Here is a 27,743-nt window from a genome sequence, read left to right as displayed (position 1 = left end):
AGAATGAAGCTGGGCAGGTGCAAGTGGTATGTGGGAGAGCGTTTTGGTGGTAGTGATCATATTTGAATTAGATTTAGTGTAGTTAAGGAAAAGGACAAAGATAGACCAGGAGTAAAAGTTCTCAGTTAGGGAGAGACCAATTTTACTAAGCTGAGATGTGAAAAAATATTGGCAAGTCAAATCAAGGAAAACCCAAAGATATTTTATAAATACACAAAGAACAAGAGGATAACTAAAGAAAGAGTCGGGCCTAGTAGCGACCAAAATGGTAACCTGTGTGTGGAGGCGGAAGATGTGGGCCTCATTCTTAATGAATATTTTGGGGGACAAGTTCGGTATCGCCCCGTTTGGGGTGCTAATTTTTGGAATTGTGAAATTTTAGCACCAGGTTCTAATGATTGTGAACTTCTACTAAATTGGGTGCTAGCACCCCAGGAAAGAAGTGAAGCATTAAATTAAGCGCTAATGACCTCCGTAGGGCGCTACAAGGGCGCTATCAGCAGAGCGATAATGAATTTTAGGTGCAATGCATTCAGCAATGATCTGTCCATCCTTCAAACTGACTCATTCTTAAAGAGCTCTTAAAGGGGCAGTTGTATCATTGTGTAGCTGCTCATTATCAGCATTGCTGGCTCTGAAGGTGACCTTGTGTGGAAGTGAATACCCTGATGGCAATGGCTGATCCCAATCCCAGGGAGAGAGCCTGTCACTTCACAGCATTGGAGGCATTGGAGGCTGGAGTTGAGCAAAGGAGGGAAGCGCTGTTCGCAGCCAGTGGAAGAAAGCCATTGCCCCAGATCTTCAGGGCAATGTGGAGGGAAGTGGCACAGGAGGTCTTGGCCACTATCGTGGTGCAACGCAGTCTGACACAGTGCCGGAAAAAAATCAACGTCCTCAGCCGGGTGGTGAAGGTGAGTACATGCTTCAACAGGTCTTCCATACCAGCATCTGAACCTCTGTCTGTACATACTGTGCAAAGTACCACTCCCACAACAAACATCTGCACCTATTCAAACTCACATCCACATCTCACGCCTTGCCTACATTCACAGATATTCAACGACAGCAGGTATATCTTCCAGATATATAGCTGGATTCTGACATACACATTTGTTTCTTTTGCAGGCCAATATCGCCCATAATAGGAGGAAGCAGCAGAGGACAGGCGGGGTGATGCTGAGCTCCAGCAGCTCTCAGACCTGGAGGAGCGAGTGCTGTGACTCATTGGGCAGCAGATGGTGTATGCTGTAGCTGTCGGTGATGTGGACCCCATTGGGGGCAACAATGGTATCTTCATCCCCTCTCCTTTTCTCAACCCACTTCTCGCTCACTCCAGAAACCTTTATCACTTTCCAGCTCTTGATACTGTCTGCATTCCTTGCTCCATTCCTACCCCCTGCCCTCACCTTAACATGAGTCTTGTGCCTTTATGCTTTCACATAATCTACAAACAGATGAGCAGCCTGTTTCTGAGCCCCACAATGAGAGTGAGGAAGGAGAAGAGGAGGAGGACCAAAGCACCGCGACACTGCATCTCTCACCCACAGGCACCACCTCAGAGTCTGGCATTATGCAATCGTTAGAGGCAAGCTTAGTAGAGGGGCCTGTACTGGGTGATGCACCGGGGACAAGGGTATCTCGGGAACCATTTCCCCAGAGGGCAAGTTCACGCACGAGTTCTGCTGCACAGGTCTCAGATGAGGACCTCGATGGGGAGGCATTCACAAGAAGGGTGATGGCCATGTATTCCGAGATGATAGATGCAATGGCAAGGGTACCCGAGAGCCTCTCGGCAATGGTAAGGAGCATGGAGGATTCCGCCTCCAGCATTGCACAGAGCTCTGCGCACACCATGGAGCCCATCATTTCCAATCTGCAGACGATGGTGGACTCTCAGAGAGACCGTGGCGACCCGACCTCATGATGTGTGTCATGGGTGATGTTGCAGCTTCCATTGCAGCACAGGCGGAAGCAACGCAACATCTTAGTGCTGTAATGCAGAAAATGATTGGTGGCATCGAAGCTCAGACTGCTCTCATGTAGTCTCAGTTGGATGTCATGCAAACGCTGACTGCTGCCATCATCGCTGGTTCCACCACATCCCACCGGGATCTCACCGTGTCGCAGCAGGCCACCAAATTGTGCTCCAGCAGATTGGTAGGGATGCTGAGGTGCTATCCCGGGGAAGTGGCAGTGGGTCAGTGGAACAGAGTTTGCAGAACGGTGATTAGTAAATTTTGTTGCTGTGTATACATGTGGTTAATGGTTTTGGATACATTTTTTATTTATTGGAATGTTGCACATTTTATGGTCTCTCTCATTTCAGTTTTTAGGTTTGGTATGGACTGACAAATTAATGTAATGATGGGGACGTGCTGAGCAACCAGAAAGTGGCCTGGAATTCATTAGAACCAAAGTGTGATGGGGTGGTCACGGACCGCCCTTCCACAAGGCCGATTGAGTGGCTGTCTCCTCCATCGCTGCTATTCCAATCCTGTTCCTCCTTGTGCTCCTCCTCCTCAACCTCATCCTCCTCCTTCTGAGGTGGTGGAGCTATGCCGTGTGGCAATCGTTGCGCCCTCATGAGGGCAATTAGTTGACATGGTGTGTATGCACTTCCAAAAGGCATTTAACAAAGTGCCACATAATAAGCTTGCCCATGGAATAAAAGGGACAATGGATAGGAAATTGGCTAAATGACATGAAACAGATTAGTGGTGAATGGTTGTATTTCGGACTGGGGAAGGTATACATTGGTGTTCCCCGGGGATTGGTACTATGACCACTGCTTTTCTTGATATATATTAATGACTTGACAGGGAACAATTACAAAATTTGCAGATCACACAAAACATGGAAGTATAGTGAACAGTGAGGAGAATAGTGATAGACTTCAAGAAGACACTGACAGGCTGGTGGAATGGTCGGACACATGATGGATGAAATTTAATGCAGAAAAGTGCAAAATGATATATTTTGGTAGGAAGAACAAGGCGATGCAATATAAACTAACGGGTACAATTCTAAATGAGGTGCATGAACAGAGAGACCGGTGGGTATATATGCACAAATCATTGAAGAGGCCAGGTTGAGAAAGCGGTTAAAAAAGTATATGGGATCCTGGGCTTCATAAATAGAGGCATAGAGTACAAAAGCAAGGAAGTTATGATGAACTTTTATAAAACACTGGTTCGGCCTCAACTGGAGTATTGTGTCCACAGCACGGCCCCAACCTGCAAGGGAACATCAGCCGCAGGTCGGGGCTACAAAAGGAGCAGCGTGGAGGCATGCCACTGCAGGGAGCAGGTTCAGGAGGGCGATGACTTGGAGGAGGGTGACTGGATTCGATGTCACCATAATCCAGGTCGGTGATTGGAGCGTGGACAGGTGCAGCAGGAGCGACGAGGTTGGGGCGAAGGAGCGGCGAGATTGTAGAACGACGTGATCGGGGCTCAGGAGAGGCGTGAGTTCGGAGCCCAGAAGAGGCGTGGGCCCAGGGGCAGCACAAGCCAGCCCACACTGCAATATGTGTGTGCGCTAGGTCTATGCAGCAGAGCTGATCTCCAGTCATCTTGGTTAATCCTTGCCACCGGACCAAGTCTTAGCTCTGTCAAGCTCGTGTGGTAGCTGGTGCGCAATGGCCACCACACGTTAAAAAATTACATGCACATGCATCTTCCACCCTTCAATATGTAGTTCGGGAGCTGGACAATCAGGTCCCACATTGTAACACCTGTAAACTTTTTGGTGTGGAAGCAAGTCATCCTCGATACGAGGGACTGCCTAAGAAGGGATGAGGGACTTCAGTTACGTGGACAGACTGGAGGAGCTGGGGTTATTCTCCTTAGAGCAGAGAAGCTTGAGAGGAGATTTGATAGAGGTGTTCAAAATCATGAGGTGTCTAGACAGACTAGATAGAGAGAAACTATTCCCATTGGCAGAAGGGTCGAGAACCAGAGGACACAGATTTAAGGTGATTGGCAGAAGAACCAAATGCGATATGGGGATAAACATTTTTACACAGTGGATCTGGAATGCACTGCATGAAAGGGAGGTGGAGGCCTGAAGAAAAAAAATTTGCAGGGCTACGGGAAAAGGCAGGGGAATGGGGCTAGTTGAAGTGCTCTTGCAGAGAGCAGGCACGGGCTCAATAGTCCAAATAGCTTCCTTCTATGCTGTAACTATTCCATGATTCTATAATATTGAAAGCGGTAAATGTTTTACCATTTCAATCTATAGCCAGTAAAATATATTGAATTATTTGATATAACCCTTTTCTGTTGCTGAATGTTGCTGACTCGTGTTCCGATGCCCTAAATGCCACGAGTGTACAGTCAATCATGCTCTGCACGTGAGGGAAACTAGCAACTGCTGCAAAGCTACAAGCTATGTTCTGTTGTCTACTGAGGTAAATGGGGAAGGTGATGTACTGGTTGGCCCTGCAAAATAGGACGTTGGCCACCTCCTTAATGCAGCTGTAAACTGCGGATTGCGATTGTCCCCTATTACAGACTGAAAGGATTCATTGGCATAAAAATTCAGATCTGTGATGACTGTGGTGACACAAACCAAGGCATTCACCACCGCCCCCCCATCCCCCCCATAATCCAACAGGCAGTAAGTCGTGTTGTAGGGTATAGTTATAGAGGTTTGCGACAACCTGTCTGGAGAAGCACAGCTCTTCCTGCACTGCTCCTCAGTTAGGTCCAGGAAGGTGAGTCTCAACCTGCAGACCCAGAGTGCTGGGTATGACCTCCTACGCACAGCCCCTCTCACCTGATGTAGGTCTTGCTGGCGGGTCCGAGAATTTTAATTAAAATGCAATGGGAGTGGGTATGACATTATTGGCGCGCAACTTTGACCTTTTAATTAGAACCCTGCTTTGCTGAGGTGGGTACCTGATACGCAGCCACAAACAAATCTGTTAAAATGGTGGGGGGCAGGAATGGTGCACGTGACTTTAATCTACCACTAGACTGTTACCGGCAAGCAGGGGGAATTAAAGTCGGTTATTAAGGAGATGCCTGTTGAGCGCAACAGTCCCTAGCAGCTCGTCAAGGTTATTTAGATGAGGCCACAAAACCAATTTCTCTTAATTTCATCGGGCCTCCACCACCAGATACAGGGATTATTACTTGGCTCATTGGCACCCAGAAACTAGCCTAAATTAAATGCTAAGCCTCCATCTCCTATAATAAGGCTACCTTCAACTCCGTGTACTTTAATTTTGATAATCTGTTGTATGGAATCTTATCAAATACCTTCTGAAAATCCATACAGACATTATCCATCAACACTTCCTTATCCACCATGTCAGTGACCTCAAAAAAAAGTAAACTAAATTAGTCAGACATGACTTAACCTTCACAAATCCATGCTGACTCTTTAATCAGTTTATATTTGTCAAAGTGCTCAATCTGCTTTACAACGATGACTAAAACATATTTCAAGAATTCGAAATGTTTCATATAGCAGACTTGGAATTTTGAAATTGCATTTTTGAAATATTTAATTACAGATTCTTTCACAACCTTTGCTACTCATTGTAAAGTTGTATGAACCACTGCTGCCCTCAAGTGGCTTCAACAGATGCATGCACATAAATTAGAAAATGTATTTTAATTCGGGACATGAGTGCGGAGTATGGGGATGAATGGGAAGCGCTCATGATGACGCCAATGTTAACTCCCGCCCCTCATTACCAAATTCCAATACTACTTCCTGCCCGAACCTAGTGGAAATTACTAACTAGCCAGGCTAATAAAACATGGAATGAGAACAGGCCATTTGGCTCATAGAATTCACTCCTTCCACAGACCATGTATACTGTCCTCTAATATGAACTCTATTCTATCCATTTGTAGCAGTGCCTCATTGTCATTGGAATTGGAGTTGGAAGACAACAGCAAAGAGAACGAACTGGAGGATTTTCCGATGCAGCTCTGAAGGCATTGGTAGTGGCAGTAGAGAGAAGATGGGGTGTCCTGTTCCTGCAGGGTTTCAGGAGGCCATCAATGCTATCAAGAAGGCTGTGGAAAGAGATAGCTAGGTATGTCACAGCTAATAGTGTCGTACTGCGGACATGGATCCAGTACCGCAAGAAGTGTAATCACCTCACACAGCAGGTCAAGGTGAGTGGTGGCTACAGCAAATGTCATATCCCATTAACACCACAAGCCTCACACACTGTTCAATGCACCACACCCCCATCACTCATCTATCAACAATCTCTACTTTTCACTCATACCTCGAAACATAGCTTCACTTCAACCTCACAACTTTACCACTCCGCAACATTCACACTCACACCTTGCATACACTGACAGCTATTTGGCTATGGCAGGCACATCACCTAAACACATTGTACTACACTCACTGACACACTTCCCTTTCTCTTATAGGCCAAGGTGGCACACAAACACCATAAGCAGCACCAGACGGAAGGCAGCCATGCCAATTGGTGACAGTGCTCGACAGCATTCGAGGGGAACATAATGTATGTACATAAGGTCTGCCCACCAACAGGGGGCACTACCGTCGGAGGTCCTAGGGTCATAGGTACACTCATGCTGGGCCTGGTATATAACCTGAATTTCACCTTTGTATCTTCACTTCTGGAAGCCTTAAAAGACTGACCAGGTAACACCTAGTCACTGGCTCACAGTACGGAGTTCATTGTATCATTTCATACACCACAACTGGCGATGAGGCAAATACGAACCCACGCAAAAGTATGGCGAGCACAGCACGATCGAGTACTATTGGAATTCTCGAGAGATTCAATGAGGGAGAGGATTGGGGAGATTTCACAGATCGTCTTGACCAGTATTTCGTGGCAAATGACCTAAACAAAGACAAGGATGCAGAGAAGCTCAGGGCAGTTCTTCTCACCGTCTGTGGCCCCACGATCTATGTACTCATCAAGAATCTGCTCTCACCCACTCTTCCTACAGAAAAGGATTACAAAGAACTGTGTGCTCTAGTTCGGGAACACCTTAAACCCATGGAAGGAATCCTTATATCCAGATATCGCTTCTATACCCATATTCGTCCAGAACGCCAGGACGTAGCGGCATTTGTTGCTGACCTGAGACGTCTTGCACGGCCTTGCAAATTTGGGCCTGCGTTGGAAGACATACTGCGTGACTTTTTCGTGATGGGGGTCAACCACGAGGCGATCTTAAGTAAGTTGCTGGCTGCGGAGACTCCGGACCTCAGCAAGGTCATCACCATCGCCCAGGCTTGCATGTCCACGCAGAAAAGCACGAAGCAGATATCACGACAAAACAGGAACTCCACGGCAAGTAGTGTGTACAAAATTGTATTGCTGGCCGGCAGAGCTGCACATGGCAAGGCCTACTCAACTGCATCTGCAAGACCAGGAGCCACTCAAAGTTTGCCATTGAGGGCCTACTCGACTGCGTATGCGAGAACGGGAGCCGCTCAAAGTCCGCCATCAGGTGCAAATCCGAGTTCAACATGTTGGCATTGTGGGGGAAATCACCGACCCCATCAGTGCCGCTTCAGGCAGTATGTATGCAGAGGGTGTGTGAAGACGGGGTAAATTCAGCGGACGTGTCCACAGCAGAGCAAGCGAGCTGCGACAAACCACATGGATGATGATCAATTCAGCGTGGATCTGGCGATGCAGCCCGAGGCATTTGAGAGCTCCGAGGAGGAAGTGTATTGTGTACATGCGTTCCTAACAAAGAGTCAACCGATAATGATGGAGGTAAAGTTAAACGGCGTGCCGGAATCCATGGAATTAGACACGGGTGCGAGTCAATCGATAATGAGCCAGAGGACTTTCGAAAAGCTGTGGGAAACCAAGGCAGAGAGGCTCAAGCTGAGTCCGATAAATGCGAAGTTGCATACCTACACCAAAGAGCTCATACCAGTGATCGGTAGTGCAGCAGTAAGAGTGTCGTACGAGGGAGCGGTTCATGATCTACCATTATGGATTATCCCGGGCAACGGCCATCGTTATTCGGCAGGAGTTGGCTCGATAAAATAAAATGGAGATGGTATGATATCAAAGCTTTATCATCAGCGGATGATGATTTGTTTGCTCAAGTGCTGAGCAAATTTCCCTCACTGTTTGAACCGGGAATTGGCAGCTTCAAGGGAGCCAAGGTGCAGATTCACCTAGGCCCAGACGCAAGGCCCATCCATCACAAAGCCAGGGTGGTCCCGCACATGATGAGAGAAAAGGTCGAGCTCGAATTGGACAGGCTACAACGCGAGGGGGCCATCTCACCGGTCGAATTTAATGAATGGGCCAGCCCCATTGTTCCGGTGTTAAAGAGCGATGGCACGGTCAGGATTTGTGGAGACTACAAGGTCACGATCAACCGAGTTTCGAAACAAGATCAGTACCCCCTACCGAAAGCCGATGACCTGTTTGCAATGCTAGCCGGGGGAAATTCGTTCACCAAATTGGATCTAACATCGGCCTACATGATGCAGGAACTGGTTGAATCATTAAAGAAACTTACGTGGATCAACACGTACAAAGGACTGTTTATTTACAAAGGTGCCCTTTTGGCATTCATTTGGCAGCAACCATATTTCAGAGAAACACGGCGAGCCTATTGAAATCCGTTCCCAGGACCATGGTATTCCAAGACGACATCCTAGTCACACGTCATGACACTGCCGAGCACCTGCACAATCTGGAAGAGGTTCTGCGTCGTCTGGACAAAGTGGAACTAAGGCTGAAAGGTTCGAAGTGCGTTTTCATGGCACCAGAGGTCAAATTCTTTGGACGATAGATTGCTGCAGACGGAATCAGACTTACAGACGCGAAAACAGAGGCCATCAAAAATGTGCCCAGGCCTCAGAATGTGACGGAGCTGCGTTCGTTCCTGGATCTTCTCAACTACTTCGGTAACTTCTTACCCAAATTGAGTACAGTATTAGAGCCTTTGCACAAGCTGCTCAGGAAAGGAGACGACTTGGTGTGGGGTGAACTTCAAGAAAGAGCCTTTGAGAAGGCTAGAAATCTGTTGTGTTCCCACAAGCTACTGTATGACCCATGCAAGCATCTAGTTTTGACCTGCGTTGCGTCGTCCTATGAGGTCAGCTGCGTACTCCAGCAAGCCAATGAGTCAGGCAAACTACGACCAATTGCGTACGTGGCTCAAAGCCTGTCCAAGGCGGAAAGAGCCTACGGCATGGTAGAGAAAGAGGCCTTAGCATGTGTTTATGGGGTAAAAAAAATGCACCAGTACCTGTTTGGGCTTCGCTTCGAGCTAGAAACTGATCACAAGCCGCTTATATCGTTGTTCTCGGAATATAAAGGTATCAATACCAACACTTCATCCCGCATCCAGAGGTGGGCGCTGACATTATCTGCCTATGATTATGTCATTCGCCATAGACCAGGCACCGACAACTGCGCTGATGCATTGAGCCGGTTACCATTGCCCACCCCGGAGGTGGAAACGCCAATGCCCGCACAGCTACTCATGATCATGGATGCCCTTGCGAGTGATGGGTCGCCTGTCACTGCTCAACAAGTTAAGACCTGGACCAGCCAGGATCCGACCCTATCGGTTGTAAAACATTCTGTTCTTAACGGGGACTGGTCGACCATCCCCAAGAAAATGGATGATGAAACCAAACCATACAGCCGTCGCAAAGATGAGCTTTCCATCCAGTCCGACTGTTTACTGTGGGGTAATCGTGTTGTAATGCCCAAGAAAGGCAGGGCAAGATTTGTACGGGAGTTGCATAGTACACATCCCAGTATTGTCATGATGAAGGCCATCGCCAGGTCCCATGTTAGGTGGCCTGGCATCGACTCGGACTTAAAGTCATGCGTGCATCAGTGCAGCACTTGCATGCAGTTAAGCAATGCCCCAAAAGAAGCTCTGCTCAATCTGTGGTCATGGCCATCCAAACCGTGGTCTAAAATCCACATCGACTTTGCAGGCCCCTTCCTCGGTAAAATATTTTTTATGGTGGTGGATGCATACTCCACATGGATAGAATGTGTGATCATGTCATCCAGCACTTCCACTGCCATGATTGAGAACCTGAGAGCCATGTTTGCCACACATGGTCTTCCAGGCATCGTTGTCAGCGACAACGGACCGTGTTTCACGAGCCTGCAGTTTCAAGAGTTCATGAAACGCAACGGCATAAAACACGTGAGGTCAGCCCCGTTCAAACCCGCGAGCAATGGACAAGCAGAGCGGGCAGTTCAAAGCATCAAGCAGAGCCTGAAACACGTAACTCACAGTTCATTGCAGACACGCCTGTCATGCATACTGCTCAGTTACAGGACAAGGCCACATACGCTCACCGGGGTCCTGCCTGCGGAACTATTGATGAAGAGAGGCCTCAAAACCAGGCTCTCCCTAGTCCATCCTGACCTTAACGATCATGTCAAAACCCGACGTCAACGCCAGCAGTGGTATCATGACCGTGCCGCAGTGTCACGCGACATATCTGTAAATGACCCAGTGGTCAAGGGCCCAAGTGGCTCCCGGGCAATGTTACGGATAAGGAGGGTAACCGGGTGTATATGATTAAGCTCAAGAATGGGCAGATATGCAGAAAACACATTGATCAAATCAAGCTAAGACACACTGACGAACCGGAACAGTTGGAAGAAGACACCGCGAGCTTAGACGACCAATCAACTCACTTCCAGCCATCAGAAGAACCCATTGTGGTCAACGCCCAGACCCAAGTCGTGGGAGACTCGGAAAGCACTGGGATTGTACTGAGATGGTCAACCAGGGAGCGAAGGGTTTCAGACCGTCTGAACTTGTAATATAGACTTGTGCCAAGAACTGGGGGGGAAATGATGTAATGTATGTACATAAGGTCTGCCCACCAACAGGGGACACTACCATCAGAGGTCCTAGGGCCATAGGTACACTCGTGCTGGGCCCGGTATATAACCTAAACTTCACCTTTGTATCTTCACTTCTGGAAGCAATTAAAGACTGACCAGGTTACACTTAGTCACTGGCTCACAGACGGAGTTCATTGTATCATTTCATACACGACAAGGAAGTCACTGAGGCCATGGCTATGGGTGAAGTTGAAGCCCTTGGGGACAATAACGGTATGGTCCTTCGTAATTCTTCTTCTCACATCCCACTTCCCCCACCTTATCCCACAATCTCCTCTCACTTACAAACTTCTGTGTTGTATGCATGGATATCTTGCTTCCCACCCTACCTTCACCACAATCCGACTCTTGTTCAGAGAGAAGGCAAATAGTCCCTTTTCTTGGCGTAGAGAGCCTCTATGATCTCCCTGATGCAGCGTTGGAAGGAGAACTGGAAGATATTGCCTTTGTCTCCTGCTGCAGACTAGAAGGATCCACTGACAAAGAAATTAGGGGCCACGGTGAATTTGAGCGCTATTGGGAGAGCCATGATCACCCTGTTCTGAGACTGCAGGTCTGGTTGCAGGAGGTGGCAGAGTTCTCTGACCACCTCCTTGCTGAAGTGGAGCCTCCTAATACATTGCTCCTCACTTAAGTGGTACAAGTGAAGTGCTCTTTGAAGACCCTATGTGGGTAATGCCTTCTGTTGAGAGCTCTCCTCCTCCCTCTGTGCCCATCTTCTCCTCTTCTTCGTTGCCTCCGCTCCCTCTCCCGACAATATTCAAGCACGTGGGGGACTGCCAGTAGAGCCCCCATGACTGTGAACAAGTGTTGTGAGCAGATGCCTTTAAATAAGAATGAAGGTGCTCTGCTTGTCACCTTAGGAACTTGAAATACGTTTAGAAAGCTGCTAGAGTTGCAGTAAGTTACACAAAGCCAGTCAAACTGAACTTGCATGTCAGCTAAAAGTTATTGCTGATGATCCCTTTAAATAACACTGCTGGCGGCTCCTTCCTGCTTGTGAATGCTTGGTCTGCTGGTCATAATTAACACAGGCTGATAAGTGGAACAGGGAACTCAAAAATGGCAGATTTGGCGTCAGGTGAGCATTGCGCACACACATTGATGTCACGAGCTGCATAATTTATATATCCCCAGCATGCACGGACATCAGCAGCGCTGCCGCCCAGCCAAAAATGGCAGCCGGCAGTGGACTGATTACTTGACAGCATCAATTGTATAGTAAAAGCTCCCACCTGACAGAAGCTGTTGCACAGTCCATTTCCAGCACAGACTCTGCAGGCTGCAAGTCTTTCCAACTAAGTCTCCATCCAGTCTCACCTCATTGGAAGAACTCTCTCACCACTGACAGAATGCTTCTATCATCTATACTTCACCTGCCATCTATGCCATCAGTATGGGTGCCATTTACACTGTCTCACATTGATCCTCAGAATCAGTCCACAATGAGCCCCAACACCAGCAACACCAGGCACACCAGCAGCACCAACAACACCAACCTTCTCTGTGATCACCTGGTGCTGCACAGGACACAGGGCATCAGCACCCGAGCACATTGCCTTCCCAGATTTAGTTAACTTTACTCTGTACACTCATATGGTTGCCACATGATGCGCTAGGTTGGCACCACCCCATACCAACATCATAAAGCATCCCTACAATTAACAAGCCATTTCTTTCATACTCATCACCATTGCGGAGGGCACCATTGTGTCTCACCGTTCACTGCAACTCATTAAGCCACTTCCAAAGGTGCACACAAATCTGTCCAAGACTGCAAAGTGTTTAAAATAAAAACATTTATGTTTGATACCACATTTACAGAAATCTTATATAAACATTGCATAAAACACCCAAGTGGCTACCCTTGTGTGTTGTTGGTTGGTATGATTGCACAAGGATGAGAGTGAGTGTGAGAGGTGGCTAGTGAGATGGGGATGGGATAATGTAGATATAGAGAGATAGGGATGGGTGGTGGTTCAAGGTATGTTGGTGTGAGTAAGGATGTGCAGGGGTAGGGTAGGGAAGGCAGAGTGATGGGGATTTGACGAGAGGCACAGCAGGATAAAGTTGAATGTGGCTTTGTACTAAGATATCCTGATCTAATAAGATCATTGAAATGTTTGCAGCACTGCACCCATCTTCAACACATCCCTGCTTGTGACCTCCTCTGCAATATGCAACCAGGCTGTCTTAGTCTCCTGGGGAGATCTCTTCTGCCCATCAGAAGAGAAGAGGACCGCCCCCTGCCTGCTCTGACTCCCTCCATAAGCATATGGAGGAAATCATCGGAGAACCTGGTGCAACCCTCTGCCTCCGTGCAGTCATTGTCAGTGTTTGCAGCACTCCAATGCTGTAGTGCACTGACAGCACTATGGTAGATAAAATTTCAAATGTAATGTGGCTGTGGTCCCTTTAAGGATACCAGCTGAAAACGCATCATGACACGTCACCAGACTCGCTCCATCTCATTGGGCCGGGTAACGCACTGGGCGGTCTTAATAGGCCCTATTAAGGTAAGTTCATTTTCAACAGCGGAATGGAGCCAGCAGCAGAGTCGTGACCCGCCACGGACAAAGGCTGCACCGGACATGCCCAGGTCGGCAAAATGCCGGCCAAAGTTAATGTTTCCAATCGATGAGCTTTCATCAGAACTCTGATGAAAGGTCATTGACCTGAAATGTTAATTTGATTTCTCCCTCCATAGATGCTACTTGACCTGCTGCATATTACCAGCATTTTCTATTTTTATTTCAAAATTTACATAGTTGCGCCCATTTGATGGGCCTAAAACAGGTGCACAATATCCAATTTCGCAGGGCAGAGGCTCGCAGCCAATCTGCATGGAAGTTCGGGGCCTTTTTTTTAAAGACAGTCTTCTGCGCCCATTTCTGACCTGGACTGGTAAAGTTTTTTGACAGATGCGCAAGCTCCAACTTGCATTTTTGGGTCGAGAGCAATCTAACCAGTGCTCCACCTGGCTCCACAAAACAACTGGAGTCTCAACCAGCTCGCACTACCCTCCTCCCAATCTATTAGATCTCAATGAAAAGATCTTAGGAAGGGGTAAAACACAAATGTTAGACATAAAAACAAAATAGACCGACTTATTTATTCAATACTTACTTCTGTAGGGGTGAAGGATAATTCACATCTTATACTCTCTTTTGGTCCTAAAACCACAGCATACAATTGAGGATTCAATGAATCTTGACTTGGATCTGCAAGTAAAAATGAAGATTAAAATCATAGCCCTCCACAACCTTGCTTACAGAACTAAAGTGAAAGCAAATCATGCACCTCTACTTTAATCCACTTATCTTGTGATATATGAAAAACATGAGTCTGTTGCGTTGAAGTAAGACAAAAAACAAGCCCCGATATTTACGGTGAGGCGGGGAAGAAGTGGGGGAGCACAGTAGTACGGGGAAAACATAGCAATCCAATGCACTCAGAAGTCCAGCCGAATTTAATGGCAGGACCTCATTAGCAATTTTTACTCCATTTCCTGCCTGGCAGCCGACCAGATTGACTAGCTGACCAGCTACTGGAAAACCAGCGGTAGAAGGCCGATCTGAGGTAGGTGATCCCGGCAATCGTGATGGGGGGACAGGGAGAAATCATGGGGCAGAATAAGAGGGAGGGGAAGAGTCGGACTAGCAATCACAAGGGAGAGGAAACCAGGAGAAATCACGGGGGAGAAGGTCAGGGGGGGACCGGCGATGGGGAGGGCCAAAGGGGAGACTGTGGGTTAGAAGGCTCGGGTTTGCAGGTTTGGAGCGATGAGGTTGGCCGATTGCAACAGCAAGTAGAGGCCGCGATGGGCAGAAAGTTTGCTTAAGGGACTGGGGGATTACTCCTGCACATCCTGGCTCACAAGCAGCTCTAAAAACCACTTACCTGCTTGATCGAGCTGCTCCTGTCTCCATTTTGCTGCCGGTTTCCCGGCCAGCCAGCATTAAATTTAAATCAGGCTCCCAATTGCAGTGGGAGCCTGCTTTAAATATTATAATGAGGTGTTCTCAAGAGCAGGACACAGACACGGCACGCAACCTGCTTCTATAAATATGGCCGGCAGGCACATACGTGGCAAATTGAGATTCGCATTATGCAATTTTAATTTTTAACCTCCTCTCCTGGTCATCATGGGTGTTACACTTTCCCCCAAAGACTCCATTTTGTTCCCACTATAACATCCTCAACAGATTGGGAATAAACTAAGAAATGTGATTTTACAGATTTGCAGAAAGCAACGATTACAATTGTAAAAAATAGACCATTCCAAAAGTAGTTGAGATAAAACATATTCTCTGTTGGTTAGCCAATTCACAAATGAAGAACAGTGGGGAATAAATGTTTTTTATTATTCATTCTCGGAAAATGGGCATTGCTGGATTAGCCATCATTTATTGCCCATCCCTCTTCGCCCTTGAAAAGTTGGTGGTAGGCCTTCTTCTTGAACCTCTATAGTCTCCTTGGTGAAGGTATTCCCATAATGTTGATTTTGACCCAGCAACAACGAATGAACGGTGCTATATGTCCAAGTCAAGATGGTCTGTGACTTGGTGGGAAACTTGGAGGTGATGTTGTTCTTGGGCAACTGTTGCCCTTGACTGGTGAAGTTAATGGGTTTGGGAAGTGCTGTCGAAGAAGCGAGTTGATGCAGTACATCCTGAAGATAGTACACAATGCAGCCACAGTACGCTCGTGCTGGAAAGAGTGAGCAAATATCTCATCCGTTGCGCCAGTGTTTTTGGCACTACAATTGCCCTTAGAGGTCCAAAATGGCATCCGCGGCGCGTGCCCATACTTCTGGTGCAAGTTGTGCCAGACGTCATGTTGGTGAGAGCATTAGGCGCACGCAATGATCGGCGCCAGAAGTATGCAGAGTAAGCAGATCAGGACATTAATCAGGACATAATGCATTGCTGATTTGACACCAGCACTGCCATTTTAAAGCTCAACGTTGTTGTAGTCTTCGCCGATGGGCTCTGCACAGCAATCACTGCAATGGCGAGAACTTAGCTTAGTTAGCCACTAGTCTTGCATTAAGGACAGATGAAAATATTAGGGCTTGTACAATCAGAATTAGCTGAGTTTTTAGATGGCGTAATAAGTGATCATTGTAGTGTCCTTACACAATACTATAAATTCACACGACGCACATTCTGCAGACAAGGTCATTCTGTGACCCGATCCTTTATTCACAGGACCAAGAAGTGATGACCCTGCGTGGGACCTCCCTTTATATACCTGGATGACCAGGTGAGGAGTGTCTCCCACAAGTTCACCCGCTGTGGTCAAGGTATGCATTTCTTAGGTGTATACAGTATGCAGTGTTGTTACAATGAAGGTTACAGTTACATGAAGGTTACATACATGACATCACCTCCCCCCAACGTCTTATGGGGTCAAAGATTAAGTCTTTCAGGTGGTCGACGCTCTCTCCTGGAGCGCCGCAGTTGGGGGCTCTGGTTTTTGAGCCTTGGCATGCATCTCTGTCACCTGTGGTGATTCCGGCTTGTCCGGGCTGGCTGCAGGGACTGTGCATGCTGCTGAAAGTTCTTGTTGCTCGTTCGTTGGCGGTGGTGGGGGCAGCATCTCATGATCTTCCTCAGGTTCCTCAGTGTCCATGCTGAACCTTTTTTATACTTGGTCCAGATGCTTGCGGCATATCTGTCCATCGTTAAGTCTGACCACTATGAACCTATTCACCTCTTTGCCAATTACAGTACCCTCAAGCCACTTGGGCCCCAAAGCGTGATTAAGAACAAATACAGGGTCATCGATTTCTATACATCTCCCTTTTGAGTTACGGTCATGGCAGTCATTTTAGGACTGGCGCTTGCCCTCAACAATGTCTGACAGGACTGCATGAATGAAAGACAGCCGAGTTTTAAGTGTACGTTTCATGAGTAGTTCCGTGGGCGGGACTCCCGTGAGCGAATGCGGTCGGGACCTATAGGCCAGCAGTCGGCTTGGATGGAGAGCTCATCCATCCGTCAGTGAAACGGTCTGACCTCCTCGGGGCATGCTCCGTGTGCGGGCACCCAATCCCCAGTCAGGACACATTTCTTAATCAAGGATAGGAGGGGATTTCTGTTGGTCCAGATTTTGATCTGGCGGGCTGTGATGGGGGAGCCTGCGCTGTCAAAGGCATCAACAGCTATGACCATTTCAGTGCTTTGCTTCGCTGCCCCCTCAGTGATGGCCAGTGGAAGCCTGCTGAGCGCATCAGCGCAATTTTCGGTGCCTGGCCAGTGCCGTATGGTGTAGTCATACGCAGCCAGCGTGAGAGCCCATCGCTGTATGCGAGCTGACGCATTGGCATTGACAGCTCTGCTTTCTGCTTGGGAGAGTAACCTGGGAGCATAAGCCACAGGTTGGAGTTGGCCCTCATCATTACTCTGCTGCAACACGCACCCAACCCCATAGGATGATGCATCACATGTCAAAACCAATTTCTTACAGGGGTTGTACAGGGTCAACAGCTTATTAGAACAAAGCAGATTCAGCGCCCGATTGAAAGCCCATTCCTGACAGTCCCCCCAAAACCAATCGCAACCCTTACGCAGGAGCACGTGTAGCGGCTCCAACAATGTGCTTAAGTTCAGCAGAAAGTTCCCGAAATAGTTCAAGAGTCCCAGAAATGAACGCAACTCCGATGTGTTGCCGAGCCTGGGCGCACGACGAATCGCCTCTGTTTTGGATGCGGTAGGCCGGATTCCGTCTGCGGCATCCCTCCTGCCCAAAAACTCGACCACTGTGGCCAAAAACACACACTTGGACTTCTTTAGTCGCAGGCCTACCCGGTCCAGTCGGAGTAGCACCTCCTCCAGGTTGTGGAGGTGTTCCTCGGTGTGTCGACCCGTGATAAGGATGTCGTCCTGAAATACAATTGTTCCAGGGATGGATTTGAGCAGGCTTTCCATGTTCCTTTGAAAGATAGTGGCCGCTGATCGAATGCCAAATGGACACCTGTTGTAGACAAACAGCCCCTTGTGCGTGGTGATGGTGGTCAGTAGCTTGGATTCTTCGGCCAGTTCCTGGGTCATATAGGCTGAAGTGAGATCCAACTTGGTGAACAGCTTGCCGCCTGCCAGCGTGGCAAAAAGATCCTCCGCTCTCGGAAGCGGGTATTGGTCTTGTAGTGACACTCGGTTGATAGTGGCCTTGTAGTCGCCACAGATCCTGACCGAGCCATCCGTTTTTAGGACATGGACGATGGGGCTTGCCCAGTCGCTGAATTCAACAGGCGAAATTATGCCCTCTCTTATCAACCTGTCCAACTCACTCTCAACTTTCTCCCGCATCACATACGGCACAGCTCTGGCTTTGTGGTGCACTGGTCTGGCATCCGGGGTGATGCGTATCACTACTTTGGTACCTTTGAAAGTCCCGACACCAGGTTGAAATAGTGACTCAAATTTCTGTAGGACCTGTGAGCATGACCTTCGCTCCACAGATGAAATGGCGTGCACATCCCCCCATTTCCAGTTCATCTCGGCTAGCCAGCTCCTCCCAAAAGCACAAGACCATTTCCCGGGACAATCCAGAGTGGCAGCCGGTTCTCTGATCCATTATGTGTGACCACCAGCATTGCACTATCTAGTACTGGGATGATCTCTTTGGTGTACGTCCGTAATTGCGTGTCAATGCGTTCTAGTTTGGGTCTGCTAACTCTGAGTGGCCATAGTTTCTCAAATTGTTGGATACTCATAAGTGACTGGCTGGCCCCTGTGTCCAGTTCCATACATACCGGGATGCCGTTTAATAGGACTTTCATCATCATTGGTGGCGTTTTTGTATATGAGCTGTGGGTGTTTGCCACATGAACCTGCTGAACTTCAGTGTCCATTGCTTTGTCCCAAGCATCAACCTGCCTTGCAGACCCCTCTTGTGGTTCATCTGTCTCGTAAATTAGCCTCGCTGCGGGCTTCCTGCACATTCTGGCTAAATGACCACTGAAGTTACAATTTCTACAGATAAATTGTTGAAACCTACAGGTTTTTGCAGCATATCTGCCTCCGCACCTCCAGCATGAGCTGAGATTGTTGTGAGCAAAAGAGCTGTTACCAGGCATTCCTCTTTGATTGTCTCTTTGATTACTCTTGAGCACTCCATTAGTGGGTGTCAATGGCTCCATCCTGGGACATATTGTCCACTGTGATGGTGTAAATGTCCGTTCAACCTGCCATTGTCTCTGTTGAGGATCCACTCTAGAATTTGTTGCTGCCTGGGTGGTGTCGGATTGCCCTTGCCTGCCTGCGGGTTCTGAGTTGCGTTTACAATATTAACTCCCTGATCCATCGCCACGTTGAAAGCAGAGTTGCGCGCGTATATTATCTTGGTTTCCTCCTCCCACGCCATGAAGGTCTGAACCATCAACGCCGTCACTTCCAAGGTCAAGCCCTTGGTCTCAATTAGCTTTCTGAAAATCCCGGCATGACCAATGCCCTCAATGAAGAAATCCCTTAACATCTCCCCCCCTGCAGGCATCTGTGAACTTACAGAGGCTGGCCAAGCGTCGAAGGTCCGCAACGAAGTCCAGTATGTTCTGTCCTTCCCGATGTCGGTGTGTATAGAATCGGTGTCGGGCCATGTGTATACTGCCCGCCGATTTGAGGTGTTCACCGATCAATTTGCTGAGCTCTTCAAAGGTTTTGTCCGCCGGCTTCTCGGGTTCGAGCAGGTCTTTCATCAGCGCTTACGTCTTAGGTCCACAGCTGGTCAGTAGATGCGCCCTTCGCTTGTCAGCCGCTGCATCTCCCAGCCAGTCCTTCATGACAAAGCTCTGCTGGTGCCTCTCAACGAAATCGTCCCAGTCCTCACCAACACAGTACCGTTCCTCTGTGCTACCGGTGGCCATTCTCGTGAGTCGTTGATTCCCGTTTCTCGTCGCCAAATGTTGTGTCCTTACACATTACTATAAATTCACACGAGGTACATTCTGCAGACAAGGTCACTCTGTGACCCGAACCTTTATTCACAGGACCAAGAAGTGATGACCCTGCGTGGGACCTCCCTTTATATACCTGGATGACCAGGTGAGGAGTGTCTCCCTGTGGTCAAGGTGTGCATTTCTTAGATGTATACAGTAGGCAGTGTTGTTACATGAAGGTTACAGTTACATGAAGGTTACATACATGACAATCATTACTGCTGAAAAACCTCTCTGGTCCTGAAAAATTCATTTTATGTATAGAGTCTCATTCTCTAAGAAAATTAATATTACAGATTTTTTTAATATAATTTTTTAAGCCTTTGTTGTCCTCTTTTATCTCTCTCCCTTAATCCTATATGTATGTACCAATCTTTATTTCACTTCCTGTACAATTATTTAAATGTAATTTATATTTCCTGCTTTTTACTTTCTGGTTGAAGAGTCTCCCTGCTGCTTGAACTGCTCACAGACACTACAGATCCCCTTTAGAGTGTGCCCAAAAACTTGAAATCTCCTCTGACAATCCCATAAAACCTGGGCAACTGTACGCAAGGTGAACGGCAAAAGACGTTCCTTCACCGCTCACAGCAAAATCTAGACCATAGGCTTCCCGCTAAATTTCCCAAGGAGACTGAGGGCCTGATACATGAGCTTGTCATCACCCACACTCATGAGGCTTTATATATTGACTTACATTTTGAAATTATTCCAACTCTGTTAAACTTTACTTCTGTAACGCTGTCTAATGGATTATGTAACAGTACTCACGAGATTTTTTTGTGTATTGCTGAAGGAAATCATAAATTATTTTACCAAGAGCAACTCAGGTAGAGATTTAGAAGAACCATGGCCTCCAACGATGCCAGGAGAAAGTGATGCGCAAGCACGACGAGACTATGCAGAAACAGTTAAAGGAGTTGCTTAAAGAAATGAATAAACAGACTGGGAACGTAATTGCAGAACAAGGAGGAGTCTGTGGTATCAATTAAAGAGCTCGCTGAAGGATTACAAAAGGTCAGGGATGACATTAATGAAGTAATCAATCAAATTAACCTGGAATTTAAAGATCAGAAGATCTCTAAAGCAATTACCTGCACCATGAATAGAGGGTTCATATTAAATCAGATTCAAAAATGGTTACTTGATATAGAGAATAATCAATTCCCAAATTTTATAGCTGATAAACAAGTGAAGTATTGGGAGTCCAAAAGGAACATGGATTGGTGTGAGGCAGGAAGTTATGGATCATTATACTATCCCAGGAAGCCATACAGGCAAAGTAATCTTATCTGATCTCCAGGACTGATCCTTGTGGTGCTGGTGATGCCTTTAATAGATAATAATACAAGGCTATTGGAGGTATTTAAGGTCAAATCAATTGTCCTGCTGGAAGATGATATACATAAGGAGTTTGTGAACTATCTATAAGTATTGGTTAGAGGGAGAGAGGGAGTCTGGAGAGCTCCAGATATCTTGTGCTGTTCCAGTTAAAGTGGTGCTGGCTATGCCGCTGTAATGTGCTGCAGAGCATAATGCCAACTTGTGGCTTCACCGTGGATAAAAAAATCCCCTAACTATACTCTACAAGTGAATTGATGGAATTAGAAAAGGACCAACTATTTGGAGAGAGGAGGGTACTGTGTGGCCACCAATGAAGAACAGTATACCTATGAGAACACCAGTTGATCAGCTAAACAACCAACATTTTGTCACACCAAAATGACTAAAGGTACTGGTGTCTGTAAGGGCCCAAAATGTTACAGAAATGCAACTAGATATTACTCTCCAGATAGAAGCTTTGCAGGCAGATATTAAATGTGGCCATCCCATTCCACCTCTTTGCTTTAGCGTTAGATCCATATTACATTTCAGCACCTTTCCACAACAACTTGAATTTATATAGCACCTTTAATGTAGTAAAATATCCCAAGGCGCGTCACAGAAGTGTTATAAAACAAAACAGCCACATTTTAAGTGAATGGAGCCACACCAAGGCGCAGGCAAACCCTTGCCAGAGGAGTTGACAGTGGATAGGCAATGGCAGACATTTATAGATTATATGGATGAACTTCAGCAATTGTATATCCCTGTCTGGAGTAAAAATAAAACAGGGAAGGTAGCTCAACCATGGCTAACAAGGGAAATTAGGGATAGTGTTAAATCCAAGGAAGAGGCATATAAATTGGCCAGAAAAAGCAGCAAACCTGAGGACGGGGAGAAATTTAGAATTCAGCAGAGGAGGACAAAGGGTTTAATTAGGAGGGGAAAATAGAGTATGAGAGGAAACTTGCAGGGAACATAAAAACTGACTGCAAAAGCTTCTATAGATATGTGAAGAGAAAAAGATTAGTCAAGACCAACGTAGGTCCTTTGCAGTCAGAATCAGGTCAATTTATAATGGGGAACAAAGAAATGGCAGACCAATTGAACAAATACTTTGGATCTGTCTTCACGAAGGAAGACACAAATAACCTTCCGGAAATACTAGGGGTGTGAGGGTCTAGCGAAAAGGAGGAACTGAAGGAAATCCTTATTAATCAGTAAATTGTGTTGGGGAAATTGATGGGATTGAAGGCCGATAAATCCCCAGGGCCTGATAGGCTGCATCCCAGAGTACTTAAGGAAGTGGCCCTAGAAATAGTGGAGGCATTGATGATCATTTTCCAATATTCTATCGACTCTGGATCAGTTCCTATGGACTGGAGGGTAGCTAATGTAACACCACTTTTTAAAAAAGGAGGGAGAGAGAAAACAGGGAACTATAGACCGGTTAGCCTGACATCAGTGGTGGGGAAAATGTTGGAATCAATTATTAAGGATGACTTAGCAGCGCATTTGGAAAGCAGTGACAAAATCGGTCCGAGTCAGCATGGATTTATGAAAGGGAAATCATGCTTGACAAATCTACTAGAATTTTTTGAGGATGTAACTAGTAGAGTGGACAAGGGAAAACAAGTGGATGTGATGTATTTGGGCTTTCAAAAGGCTTTTGACAAGGTCCCACACAAGAGATTATTGTGCAAAATTAAAGCATATGGTATTGGGGTAATGTAATGATGTGGACAGAGAACTGGTTGGCAGACAGGAAGCAGAGAATCGGAATAAACGGGTCCTTTTCAGAATGGCAGGCAGAGACCAGTGGAGTGCCGCAGGGTTCAGTGCTGGGACCCCAGCTATTTACAATATACATCAATGATTTAGATGAAGGAATTGAGAGTAATATCTCCAAGTTTGCAGATGACACTAAGTTGTGTGGCGGTGTGAGCTGTGAGGAGGATGCTAAGAGGTTGCAGGGTGACTTGGACAGGTTAGGTGAGTGGGCAAATGCATGGCAGATGTAGTATATTGTGGATAAATGTGAGGTTATCCACTTTGGTGGCAAAAACAGGAAGACAGAATATTATCTGTGTTGTGTATCTGTAAAGCATGCACTCCCATGTTCCGCCACCAGGGAGCGCATCCCCTGAAGTCCCAAGGGATCCCAGCATCCCTTGGGAGCACTGTATATAAGCCGGCCCCTAAGGCCTGTTACTCACTCTGGAGTGTCTTAATAAAGACTGAGGTCACTGTTACTTTAACCTCCCTGTGTGCAGTCTCATCTGTGTTAGGAACGCAATAATCTGAATGGTGACAGATTAGGAAAAGGGGAGGTGCAACGAGACCTGGGTGTCATTGTACATCAGTAATTGAAGTTTGGCATGCAGGTACAGCAGGCGGTGAAGAAGGCAAATGGCATGTTAGCCTTTATAGCTAGAGGATTTGAGTATTGGAGCAGGGAGGTCTTACTGCAGTTGTACAGAGCCTTGGTGAGGCCACACCTGGAATATTGTGTTCAGCTTTGGTCTCCTAATCTGAGGAAGGACATTCTTGCTATTGAGGGAGTACAGCGAAGGTTCACCAGATTGATTCCCGGGATGACAGGACTGACATATGAGGAGAGACTGGATGAACTGGGCTTTTATCCACTGGAGTTTAGAAGAATGAGAGGGGATCTCATAGAAACATATAAAATTCTGACGGGATTGGACAGGTTAGAAGCAGGAAGAATGTTCCCGTTGCTGGGGAGTTCCAGAACCAGGGGTCACAGTCTAAGAATAAGAGGTAAGCCATTTAGGACCAAGATGAGGAGAAACTTCTTCACTCAGAAAGTGGTTAACTTTCTCTACCGCAGAAAGCTGTTGAGGCCAGTTCGTTAGATATATTCAAAAGGGAGTTAGATATGGCCCTTACGGCCAAAGGGATCAAGGGATATGGAAGAAAGCAGGAAAGGGGTACTGAGGTTGAATGATCAGCCATGATCTTATTGAATGGCGGTGCAGGCTCGAAGGGCCGAATGGCCTACTCCTGCACCTAATTTCTATGTTTCTAAAACATACATTTGACATCGAGCCACATAAGAAGAAATTACGGCAGATGACCAAAAGCTTGGTCAAAGAGGTAGGTTTTAAGGAGCGTCTTAAAGGAGGAAAGAGAGGTAGAGAGGCAGACAGGTTTAGGGAGAGAGTTCAAGAGCTCAGGGCCCAGGCAGCTGAAGGCACAGCCACCAATGGTTGAACATTATAATCAGGGATGCTCAAGAGGGCAGAATTTGAGCAGCGCAGACGTCTCGGGGGGGGTTGTGAGGCTAATGGAGATTACAGATGTAGGGAAGGGTCAGGCCATGGAGGGATTTGTAAACAAGGATGGGAATTTTGAAATCGAGGCATTGCGAGCACAGGGGTGATGGGTGAGCGGGACTTGGTGCAAGTTAGGGCACGGACTGCCGAGTTTTGGGTGGACGCAAGTTTACATGGAGTGTGGGAGGCCAGCCAGGAGGGTGTTGGAGTAGTCAAGTCAGGAGGTAACAAAGGCATGGATGAGGGTTTCAGCAACAGATGAGCTGAGGCAGGGACGGAGACGGACAATGTTACGGAGGTGGAAATAGGTAGTTTTAGTTATGCTGCAGATATGTGGCCAGAAGCTCATTTCAGCGTCAAATTTTACACCTAGGTTGCGAACATTCTGGTTCAGCTTCAGTCAGAGGCTAGGGAGAGGGATGGAGTCAGCGGCCAGAGAATGCAGTTTGTGGTGGGGCCCAAATGGTCTTTGCAACATTGAACTGGAGAAAATTTCTGCTCATCCAGTACTGGATGTCGGACAAGCAATCTGACAATTTAGAGACCATGGAGAGGTCGAGAAAAGTAGTGGTGAGGTCGAGTTGGGTGTCATCAGCGTACATGTGGAAACTGAAGTTGTGTTTTCGGATGATGTTGCCAAGGGACAGCATATAGATGAGAAATAGGAGGGGGCCAAGGACAGATTCATTTAGAAATACTTCCTACAAATTCAACAATTGAATGATAACATAGAAGAATGTATTTCTACTCTCGGTAACCATGAATGATTTAAAAAAATGTACAATGCTGGGCAGCACCTATGGCTCAGAACAAACTCTGTCCTCCTCCTAATGCTGCAGCTCATTTTTCTGGTGATTTTTTTCATCATACTGCTTATGCTAAGAAAAACATTAAGGAAGGTTAAAGCAAAGAAGAATATGATGGAAATGTTAGCCTTGGTAACTTTCCAATGAGACATTAAACCGAGGCTCCGTCTACTCTCTCAGGTGGACATAAAGGTTCACATGGCACTATTTTGAGGAAGAGCAGGGGAGATATCACTGGTGTCCTGGCCAACATCACTAAAACAGACTATCTGGTCATTATCACATTGCTACCCAAAGCGACGACGGCAACAGAAGCAATGCCGCAGAAAATCCAACGCCGGGCACTCAAAAACCCAGTTAAGAGAGGCCTATATAGCCAACACCTCTATGCCAACCTGGTGACACTCGATGACCCCGAGACGCAGAGTGCCCACAGCGCCTGGTCTGCCCTCAAGGCCATCATAACCAGCACCTGCGAAGAGACGCTTGGTCACTCAACCAGGATATACCAAGGCTGGTTTGATGAGAACGACCAGGAGATCCAGGAGCTAACAAGCTGCAAGTGCAAAGCATTTCTAAACTAAAAGCAGCAACCCAATTCGGGAGCAGCAAAGCAGCTCTACAGACGGCTGAAGGCTGAGGTTCAACAAAAACCCGCAACCTAAAGAATAGGTGGTGAGTGGAGAAAGCACAGGAGATCCAGCAGCTGGTCGACAGCCATGACGTGCGAGGATTCTTCACCGCAGTTAAGTCCACCTACGACCCAAGCACCCAAGGCTCCACCCCACTGCTGGCCAAGAACGGGGAGACATTCATTAAGGACAATGAGGCAGTCAGGGCTCGCTGGAAGGAGCACTTCAAAGATCTCCTTATTCGAGACTCTGCCTTTGACACGTGTCCTCGACTCCATCCCACTACCATCTCAGCAAAACCCCAGCCCTGCACGAGGTAGAAAAGGCCATCCGTCAGCTCAAGAACAACAAGGCATCAGGAACAGATGGAATCCCCGCCGAGGCACTAAAGTATGGCGGAGAAGCACTATTGGCACGAATGCATGACCTCATCTCTCTTATCTGGAAGGAGGAGACATACCGGGAGATCTCAGAGATAGCGTAATCATGACCATCTTCAAAAAAGGAGATAAGTCCGGCTGCGGCAACTATAGAGGAATCTCCCTGCTGTCGGCCACTGGGAAAGTCATCGCTAAAATCCTCCTCAACCCTCTTCTATCTGTGGCTGAAGAGCTCCTGCCAGAGTCACAATGCGGAGGTACCTCCGTCCATTAAGAGGTACAACGGACATGATCTTCACTGGCGACAACTACAAGAGAAATGCAGGGAACAGCACCAACCCTTGTACATGGCCTTCTTTGACGTCACAAAGGCCTTTGACACTGTTAACCGTGAGGGACTATGGAGCGTCCTCCTCCATTTCGGCTGCCCTAAAAAATTGGTCACCATCCTCCACCTGCTCCACGATGGCATGCAAGCCGTGATCCTGACCAATGGATCCACCACAGACCCATCCATGTCCAGACCGGGGTCAAGCAAGGTTGCTTCATCGTGCCAACGCTCTTCTCGATCTTCCTCGCTGCAATGCTCCATCTCACTCTCAACAAGCTCCCCGCTGGAGTGGAACTAAACAATAGAACCAATGGGAACCTGTTCAACCTTCGTCGCCTCCAGGCTAGATCCAAGGTCGTACCATCCTCTGTCATCGAACTACAGTACGCGGATGACACTTGCGTCTACGCACATTCAGAGGCCGAACTCCAAGCCATTGTCAACATCTTCACTAAGGTGTACAAAAGCATGGGCCTTACACTAAACATCTGTGAGACAATGGTCCTCCACAAACCTGACCCCACCTCACAGCACTGAAGCCCAGTCATCAAAATCCACGGTGCGACCTTGGACAACGTGGACCATTTTCCATACCACAGGAGCCTACTATCAACAAGGGCAGACATCGACAACGAGGTCCAACACCACCTCCAGTGTGCCTTCGGTCGCCTGAGGAAGAGAGTGTTTGAAGACCAGGACCTCAAATCTGGCACCAAGCTTATAATCTACAGGGCAGTAGTGATACCCGTCCTCCTATAGGGCTCATATACAGTAGACACTTCAAAGCACTGGATATCACCCCTGAACGGTCTTGCTCTAATTTTATGATTCTGACCCTTTGTTCTGGACTCCTCCGCCAGAGCAAATAGTTTCTCTTTATCAGATCACCCTTAATCTTCGATACTCAAGGGAATACAAGCTTCGTCTATGCAGCCTGACCTCATAATTTAACTCTTCTAGCCCCGATATCATTCTAGTGAATCTGCGCTGCACCCACCCCAAGGCCAATATATCCTTCCTGAGGTGCGTGCTTAGAGCTGAGCACAGTAAATAGGGTATAACCAGAGCTTTATATAACTAACAGAACTTCTGCCCCTTTATATTCCAGCCCCTTTGAGATAAAGGCCAAGATCCCGTTAGCTTTTTTCATTATTTTTCTTCAATATTTAT

General features: G+C 47.2%; 1 protein-coding gene across 5 annotated transcripts in view; it reads right to left on the bottom strand.

The window, feature by feature from the left end:
* LOC139276009 (cilia- and flagella-associated protein 47-like) overlaps positions 1-27,743 on the bottom strand; it is a 1,107,008-nt gene that overhangs the window by 833,501 nt on the left and 245,764 nt on the right. For all 5 annotated transcript variants that reach the window (XM_070893331.1, XM_070893333.1, XM_070893335.1 and 2 more), the window contains exon 22: positions 13,991-14,085. In XM_070893331.1, the coding sequence (XP_070749432.1) occupies positions 13,991-14,085 (95 nt within the window). The remainder of the gene's footprint in view (positions 1-13,990; positions 14,086-27,743) is intronic.

The sequence above is a fragment of the Pristiophorus japonicus genome, chromosome 11 (assembly GCF_044704955.1).
Source record: "Pristiophorus japonicus isolate sPriJap1 chromosome 11, sPriJap1.hap1, whole genome shotgun sequence".
In the NCBI taxonomy this organism is placed as follows: Eukaryota; Metazoa; Chordata; class Chondrichthyes; family Pristiophoridae; genus Pristiophorus; species Pristiophorus japonicus.
This window is presented reverse-complemented; position numbering and strand designations above follow the sequence as displayed.